Raw genomic sequence first — 9,877 nt, 5'->3', positions numbered from 1 at the left:
TTAAAATGCCTAATCTGATGAAAATGGCTTTATTAATATTTCTTGTTCGTTAATTAGGCCTACATTATGAATCACATAGGCATATTTTCAGGCAATTAAAAATTGTGAAATTAGAGTAGACAAAAGTTTATTAATTTGCCTGAATATTTTTGTGAAAATAAAACATGGCCGCAAAAGAGAAAAATTAATGACAGATGTCTAAACTTTCATTTTTACAAAAGGTGCATTTATATGCTACAGAGGCTCAGATGTATACACACACACACACACACACACCTCTGCTTCTGACGTGTGCTCTGCTCCGCGCCGCTGCGGATTGAAGAACACGCAGACTAAAAAAGACGGGACGAAGCCGAAGCCTCCCGCCATCCAAAAAAAGCAGGATTACATTAATGCTGGGATGAGCGGAAGCATGCATGCGTTTCCTTGACTTTTTAATGTTGTATTTGTAGCTTGTCGTTGCAATCCTTGTGAGACATGCAAGATGTTCATTGGTGAGGCGGTTTCTCTGTTAGAATCGTCCTAATTTAGCGTCGTGGAATGTATTTGGCGTGCAAATCGCCCACGCCCATCCAAGAGCGTGTCATATACACGCCATAAAGTGCGTCTCATATGCACGCGAAAAATTGCGTAGCATATGCACCCCAAAACTCCACAAGACTGCACACTCGTACTGTTGATGTGATATAATGCGAGCCGCAAATTAAAGCTTGGCGAGCCGCATGAGTCTCGCGAGCCACGCAATGAGTAACACTGGTTTACATTATATAAAGCCTTAAAGTTCTGCATAATTAAGGGCGTGGCCACTTTGATTGACAGGTGGACAGCCATTGATCCGCTGTCTGTTAGTCATCGCGTCAGCTAAGCTCCGCCCACGTCCCGCCTCTCTGCCCATTTTCTGTTATTCTAACAAGATGGCGACGGCCAGCTCGTCTCTACTTTACGCTTCAGAACGGCTCTTCAGAATCCTACGGGCGACGTCACGGACACTACAGACATGTCTATGGTCCACACACACACACACACACACACACACACACACACACACACACACACACACACACACACACACACACACACACACACACACACACACACACACACACACACACACACACACACACACACACACACACACACACACACACACACACACACACACACACACAGTTTCCACTCATGACCACACACACACACACATACACACACACAATTGCAGAACTCCGAAACACAAACTGCATCCACTGTTCCCTTAAAGGTCCCGTTCTTCGCGTGTTTTCGAAGCTTTGATTATGTTTACAGTGTGCAATATAACATGAGTTCATGTTTCGCGTGTAAAAACACACAGTATTTTTCACACAATTGACTGATCTGTACAGCGCTGTTTCCTCTGTCCTACAAACGGCCTGATGATTTCCTTGTTCTATGAAGTCCCTCCTTCAGAAACACATAACGAGTTCTGATTGGGCCAGCGCTTCCCGTGTTGTGATTGGACAGCAGCTTAGCGCACTTTGCCCGAAAAGGTCCCGCCTCTTACCATAACGGGGAGATGCAAGCGCTCTTCTCCACGTGGGAGAGCAGCGAGACCACGCCCCCTATTTTGCGTGTTCTTGTGGGCGGAGCGTTAGTCAGCAAACGGTTCTAGTGACGTCATCACAGCAGGAAGTGCAGCGGTGTAGTCCAAACCGGCCGCTCGCTGTAGGCTTTGAAAGGGAACTTCTGTTAAATAAAATATCTCGCTTGGCATTGAACTTTGAGCTTCATAATTTTACAGGTATTATTTATGCTCTAACAGCAACATTACACACTAACTAACGTTTGAAAGATGGGATCGCGAAGAACGGGACCTTTAAAGCTGGGTTATTTGTAAAGCTGAACAAGGTGATCTTTCCCTCACACAACGGCAGCTCCGCCAATGGCTCCTGTAACCCGAACCAAGCTTGTGTGAGTGTGTGTGTGTGTGTGTGTGTGTGTGTGTTCATCCGGGAGAAGTGCCCAAAGAAGGATTTCCTCCCTTTATGATGTCATACAGGGACATACTTGACAAAAAATTGTGTGAATCCTGAAGGAGTGTGTTTGTCACAGAAATACTCCGTCATACGTCCAACTCGTTTATTGACAGTTTGTCCATGTTTATCATGAGAATTAACTCTTTAAACAGCGTAAATAAGGCAGAATGCAGGAAATAGCATTAGACCCCCCCCCCTTAATGACTTATTCAATATAAGTACCTACTGAAGATAATAGCGCTTGTGATTTCAGACTCGTGAATATTGTGTACTGTAGCAGAGACTCACTCAGATCCTCACAGCACATTTCCACAGAGTCTGAGGAACCATCACTGAGATCCTCCAGAGAAGCTTCAGCGTCCTCTCCAACCTGCAGCCTGTCAACAAGAAGCAACGCTTTATAGAGTCTGTAGCATTTTCACTTAGAGGACTTCATTTCTGCATCAGTCGTGTCCCAGATGCTTCTTTAAAATATATATAAATATAGTTACAAAATACAAATGAGACAATATTACCCATACAGTTACAGTAAAGAGCTTTACAATTATTGCTAGATTATAGTGCTAATAACGCCGTTTGTGTGTCCCTTTAAACAGAGCTGGACAGTAACTCAGCTCATTTACTCGAGTCCTGTACTGAAGTTCACTGTTTGAGTATCTGTGCTTTACTGGAGTATTATTTTTTCTGGAAACTTCTGACTTTAACTTCACTACATCTGAAAGACAAATATCGTCCTTTTTACTCCACTACATTTCTATCAAGGTCCTCGAAGTCGAAAGTCGTTTCTGTCGCAGCTTTGAGGACGGAGGACTCTTGAAGAAGACGGATGTCCAAATGCTCATTTAGTGGAGGATTCACATAAACAAAGTTGATTCTGTCTTCAGTGAAGGTGAACAGTGTGAGAATATCAGATGTGTATCAGTGTATTGGATCCGTGCATTCGTTCTTAAAGTGACAGCCGCTTTATAAAGAGCGTTGTAACTTATATACAAGTATTTAAATGAGTTTAAGTTAGTCGTCTGCTAGTATGTCAGATGGAGCGTCACTGACTGGCTTAAACCATGATGGCATAATGTGCATTTATACAACTATAATACAATAATGTGGCGACATAAAAAAGGAAATTTACTTTTGATACTTAAGTACTTTTGAATCAAATACTTCTGTACTTTTACTTCAGTAAAAATCTGTTTTTACAACTTTCACTTGTAACGGGGTAATATTTGACCAGTAGTACTTTTACTTTTACTCAAGTAATGAAGTTGTGTAGTTTGTCCACCTCTGCTTTTAAATGCAAATTAGCTAGTGCTCCCCACCTCCTTTCTGGAAGAAGGCGGAGGTTGTTTTAACCCAATGGTTGGGTTAAATGTTTGCTTAAAACAACCCAATTGCTAGGTTAGTAAATTTTCAACCCAGCATTTTTTAGAGTGTAAATATAAACCATCATCAATAAATGAGGAACTCACCTGAATCTGAACGGGGCCACCGCTGCCATACGCGGAGACACTCTGCCTTCAGGACACGTGTGTGTGTGAGTGTGTGTGTGTGACTGGGATGCAATCGTCCCTCCATCTCCATCCGCATGAATCCTCATCCGATGCTTTCCAGACGTTTCCCAGATGATGTTCCCATTGGTCGGCTTGCGAATGGCTTGAGCTTCATTGTCTAAACTGGTGAAGTGATGATGATGACGATGATGGCCAGATCTCCAGTTCTTATTGTCTTCTCTGAATCTGTCCTGGGGCAGCGAGCCCCTCCGCACGTCCTGTGTGTCCCTGAAACGGGTCGCGTCTCTTTTAGGCACATTCGGGCTGCTTTGGGCTGAGCGGGGAGCGGGCGGCCGGATCCCGACGGATGTCCCTGGAGCTCTCAGTGAAGACTGGCGACTCAAGCCTGGGCCTCGGAGGATCCGGGAAGCCTGGGAAGAAGAGGAGGAGGTGGATCGCTTCTGTCCAGCCGGATCCGGACAACTGGAGGTCAGAGGGACAGCGGAGTGGCTCCGAGACATGAGGAAGATCTGCGGGAACATATCTGACTCATATCAATAATCAATAACATTATCTGACTCATATCAATAATCAATAACATTATCTGTCCTCTGTCTAGAATATGCTTTGGAGAAATACGGGACAGGGCTGGGATTAACGATAATCATAACTGAACGAGGAGAGATATGACAGCATGGTCTGGATCGCTCTCGTTCATGAATACAAAATAAGAGAAGAGATGACAAATCAATTAAAATAAATAAAATAAAATCAATTAAAATAAATACAATAAAACCAATTAAAATAAATAAATAAATAAATAACTAAATAAATAAAATAATCAGTCAAGGCTGTGAAAATATAAATATTATACAGTATACACTCAAAAAAATGATACGTTGGGTTTACTTATTTTTTTATGTCATCATGTTCTGTTGGATTTAATTAACATATTTATTTATTTATTTCTGTAAACGTAATTTTTTTAAAGAAAAGTTAATTCAATGCCCTTTAGTTAAATCAGGTTAACATTCTTAATTCTGTCCAAAACTATTAAGTTTTATTACCCTGTAATGAATATTAAAAAAAACAAAAAAAGTAATCCAGTTTAATTGATTATTTTTATTTAGTGAAATGCTATATTTTACAACATTTACAAAATCTTTTACATTACAAGATTGTATTGGCGATGGTTTTGTTACATCTATGGCATTCCCAAAGTCGTTGTTTTAATCAATAAAACAGCTTTAATTATTAAAAGCAGATCCTCAGCCCGAGCTCACGCTCTACACTTCACCACAATGGTAACGTCCAAAAACACACACATAACACACACTTTTAAATACCAACATAACAGAACATTAAAAAGTCTCTCCATTTTCTCATCTAGTTAGAAATGCATAAAATATCACTTTATTTAAACATTTACTCTCCAAATTCAGCCCCTTTGCAAAGCATGATGGGAAGGGAAGTCCTGTTTGATTGGGTTACTTGATTGAAACACGTTATCTGAAAATAAAAACATTAAGTTATGCCAAAGAGTGACGGTTTTAAGTCAAGTCAGTTTAACATGAATCAATTACATTTGAACCAGAAACCCGATATAATGGTGTTAAATCGAGATGAGCTGCTTAAATCAAGTGAACAGCGTCATACGTTCATTTTTTTGAGTGTATAAAAATAATATAATGAATTGCATTTCAAAGATTGTTTGCCCTAGTTCATAAATACAGAATAAGATATAACAACTTAAAATTACAAAAATTAAATCAATTAAGTAAAGTAAAGTAAAAATCATTATTGGATGTTGTGTAAATAAATAATAATAATACATATTGATATATTCCACACCGCCGTGATCACACAGCAAGATTGGCTACATAAATGCAGATGAATGTGGTTTAAACTATAGCAGTGAAATCTTTGAAACATGTATTTTTAGCCTCTTACAAACTCATTAGCATATCTGATCATAAGGTCAGCTGACTCTCACTCTCAGCATGCACTGCAGGCCCAGTCTGCCATCCAGAGACTGGCACCAGAAGCGGCCCTTCCACACACACACACACACACACACTATTGAGCCTCGCTGAGCTCCACGGCGGCTCACATTAAGGGCTTCGAGTCATCCTGTGCCATTAGAGCACGACTGCAGAGATCATATAAATACATAATCATGCTCATATATTAACACCTGATCCTGCAGAGCTGAAGCGTCACTGACTCCAGATCAGCAGCGGCTCTGACTGATAACTGAGACCCTCAGGCCTGACACTGACAGACATGTCACATCCTATTAGACAAGAGCCAGATCGGAGAACAACACACCCTGTGTGTGTCTGTGTGCGTGTGTCTGTGTGTCTTTGTGTGTGTCTGTGTGCGTGTGCGTGTGTGTCTGTGTGCATGTGTGTGTGTCTGTGTGTGTGTCTGTGTGCGTGTGTGTGTGTGTGTGTGTATACATAAATACATCTTGGTTGTAAGTTCTGCAACATTAGACAACAATAAAGAAATAAATAAAATAATAATAAAAAATAAAATAATTAATTAATTAGTTAAAAAATTGAATAAAATAAAATAAATAGAATAAAAAAAAATAAATAAATAAATAGATAAATAAAAAAATAAAAAAATAATTTATATTTAAATAATCAGACGTTGTGTAAATAAATAACACATATAAGATTATTTATATAATATATGGCACAGTCAATTATGAAATTAAATAAATAAGACAAATAAAAAATAAAATAAAATAAATTAAATTAATAATAAAAAATATATAATTTAAATAAAATAAATAAATAAATAATAAAAATATACATATTTTAAATTAAATAAATAAATAAATTAAATTAAATTAAATAAATAAACAAATGAATGAATGAATGAATGAATGAATGAATGAATGAATGAATGAATAAATGAATGAATAAATAAATAAATAAATAAATAAATAAATAAATAAATAAATAAATAAATAAATAAATAAAATACATGGTCTGACATGTGGATATCTTGAATTGGGTCCTTCAATCTAGAATTACACATATACATTTATTATATTTGTCATCATCATTTTCACATTGTCATATTTTGGTTATGAATTTATACTAAATTCATAGTCTTAAATTAAGATATTTTTATGAATTGTTCCTTTAAACTATATAATCTTTTTCATATTCATATTTTTATGAATAAAAAATAAAATTTGTATATAATTTATGTAATCATATTTTAAAATTCCATCACACTACTGTAGTTACTGCAGGAAAAACACACCAACTTTGTAAAGAAAAAAGATATGTTAAAAATAAATTCATAACCTCTATATTTCCGTTATATACAGATGTGTTACTGTAGAGAGTATTTTACACTTCAGCAGGTTCCCATCGCGATGACTTAACACACACTGAGACAACATGCCCCGGTGAGTTTCGTGCGGAAAATCTTTCATACAAAAACACACGTAAAACTCCAAAGCAACAAATAAACTCAGTGCACCGTCGTAAAAACATGCCTTTGCAAACTGAAGAGAAATCACATCTCACTGGACTCTCCATCCTCACCATAAATCAATATCAGCAGAGCCAAGCGTCTCATCCAGACGGAGCAGATCATGACACAGCAGTGCAGAAAACAACTACTGAGCAGCTGCTCTCTCTACTACTACTACACACACACACACACACACACACACACACACACACACACACACACACACACACACACACACACACACACACACACACACACACACACACACACACACACACACACACACACACACACACACACACACACACACACACACACAGCCCCTAAACCTACCCATCACAGGAAACATTCTGCATTTTTACTTTCTCATAAAAACTCCTCCTGTGTGATTTATAAGCCTTTTGTAAAGTGGGGCCATGGGTAATGTCCTCATATTTCACCCTCTCCTGTAATACCTGTGTCATACCCATGGCATTATACACATTTCCTGATATGTCACAAAAACATGCCCACACACACACACACACACCCTCTCTCTCTCTCTCCCACACACACACATCTGTGAGCTCTCCTAAATTACTCAACATAAAACCCCAAACCACACAGACATTATGCAATATGTGAACACAGGCCATTGCATCTCACCTCGTGTTGCAGAGCGCGGTTGAATCTCCAGCATCCTGAGCTCTCCGCTCAATGCCCTTTACTGAGTCTGACAGAGTCTCAAGGGAAGGCGGAGACTGAAGACATCTGGACATACAGGAGACACGTCACGAGCCAATGAGGAAGAGGAACAGAGCAGAGAGCAGGAGACTTTCACCCTCAATCCCTCACCAAGACACACACTGGAACAGTCTTTACTCAAACCCAGACACACACTCGCTTGTGAACACACACACACACATCGGAGGCTTATATTTATATTTGTCATGACATCGCGCCATGTCTTGAGGACACAAGATTAAACTTTCACCAGACCACCATTTATTTGAATTGACATCATGCAACCGGCTTTCAGAGCGACTGCAAAAGTTTGCTGGTAATCACTAAAGCCCTATTCGGACGGGATTAGTTTAACATGGGGAGGTGTGTGTGAAGTGTTTTAACCTCAGGATGTCTGTAATACTAATGTCAGTTCACACGGGATAAGACATCTCAGTAAAACTAGCAGAAGTGTGAGGAGTAGAGTCCGTGGGCGGAGCCATAAACACACAAACTGACGAACGGCGGTCTTTCGAATCAGCTTTGACCGCGACTCTGGAAGACTTGAGTTAAGCTTTTCTCTGAGAAAAGAACAAAGAACGGCACTGAAGTCATTCTTAAGAAGGGAAGATGTGTTCAGAGTTTAGCCGACCGGATACGGCGGATGTTTTAATCTGTCAGCGAGCTCTGCTTCACCTTCGTTGCTCTGGTTGGTGTAGCGCTATCCTATCGCGTGCAGAGAGAGATTGACAGACAGCCGTTTATCCGCCCCTCAGATTGAGCCGTCAATGAGTTTCCAGACCAAACATCTTGATGTGGGTCTGGCTTGTCAGGCAAATGGAATGCCCCCATATGTCACAAAAACAAACGTGTGTGTGTGTGTGTGTGTGTGTGTGTGTGTGTGTGTGTGTGTGTGTGTGTGTGTGTGTGTGTGTGTGTGTGTGTGTGTGTGTGTGTGTGTGTGTGTGTGTGTGTGTGTGTGTGTGTGTGTGTGAGTTTGTTTGTTATATAAAACAGTTGGGTCCAGTCTAACGATTCTGATTGGAGTGTGTTGGTAATAGACACTTAACTAGAGCTAAAAGAAGTGTTGTGCCTCTAATAAGTGCTTTCCATCTTTTTGCTTTAAATGGTTTGCGGAAAATACTGGAGGTATCTTTGCCACAGAGTTGTCCCTCCACCTACAACACAACCCAATGCTCCTTTAAACGCCTCCATGCTTGCAAAAAATAATTTTAAATTCGAAATGACAGAATTTTACCGTACATTTTTGCAGCGGGTCTATTGGAACGGGATTAGCATTACCCGAGGTCATTTTTCCTGACCTTTTTACAGAAGGTAAAAGTAATACAAATAATGCATAGCAACGCTTTGGCAACCACCCAATTTTACATGTGCAAACACTACCCACGTTTAGATAATAAAATACACAAGTTTTCGCCTAAAAAAAATTGTGACGCCTGCCTTTACATGCTCATGAACTTTAACGACATCCCGTTGTTAACCCGTGGGGTTTAATCTGGAGTCGGCCCACCCTCTCTAACAGCTCCAGCTCTTCTGGGAAGGCTTTCCTCAAGGTTTAGGAGTGTGTTTATGGGGATTTTTGCCCATTCTTCTAGAAGCTCATTTGTGAGGTCAGGCACTGATGTTGGACGAGAAGGCCTGGCTCTCAGTCTCCGCTCTAATTCATCCCAAAGCTGTTCTATCGGGTTGAGCTCAGGACTCTGTGCAGGCCAGTCCAGTTCCTCCACACCAAACTCCTCATCCATGTCTTTATGGAGCGACGCTTTGTGCACTGGAGCGCAGTCATGCTGGGACAGGAAGGGGCCGTCCACAAACTGATCCCACAAAGTCAGGAGCATGAAATTGTCCAAAATGTCTTGGTGAAGCATTAAGAGTTCCTTTCACTGGAACTAAGGGGCCAACCCCTGAAAAACAACCCCACAACATAATCCCCGCTCCACCAAACTTTACACTTGGCACAATACAGTCAGGCAGGTCCCGTTCTCCTGGCGACCGCCACACCCAGACTCGTCCATGTGATTGTCAGCCTGAAACGTGATTGGTCGCTCAGAGAACACGTCTCACTGCTCTAGAGTCCAGTGGGGCTGCTTTACTCCACTGCATCCTATTTTGATTTCCCAGGTGATTTTATACACCTGTGGCCATTGAACACCTGAATTCAAT

At 40.3% G+C, this 9,877-nt stretch overlaps 1 protein-coding gene across 1 annotated transcript in view; it reads right to left on the bottom strand.

The window, feature by feature from the left end:
• nav1b (neuron navigator 1b) overlaps window positions 1-7,744 on the bottom strand; it is a 143,976-nt gene extending 136,232 nt beyond the window's left edge. The window contains exons 1-3 of the mRNA XM_067460494.1: window positions 7,637-7,744; window positions 3,476-4,026; window positions 2,298-2,386 (exon numbers count right to left, since the gene is read on the bottom strand). Coding sequence (XP_067316595.1) covers window positions 2,298-2,386; window positions 3,476-4,017 — 631 coding nt within the window. The 5' untranslated portion in view covers window positions 4,018-4,026; window positions 7,637-7,744. The remainder of the gene's footprint in view (window positions 1-2,297; window positions 2,387-3,475; window positions 4,027-7,636) is intronic.
• Between the last annotated feature and the right edge of the window lie 2,133 nt (window positions 7,745-9,877).

Source organism: Pseudorasbora parva, chromosome 12, assembly GCF_024679245.1.
Source record: "Pseudorasbora parva isolate DD20220531a chromosome 12, ASM2467924v1, whole genome shotgun sequence".
Lineage (NCBI taxonomy): Eukaryota > Metazoa > Chordata > Actinopteri > Cypriniformes > Gobionidae > Pseudorasbora > Pseudorasbora parva.
Note: the sequence above shows the minus strand (reverse complement) of the source record. Positions and strands in the feature narration are given on the sequence as shown.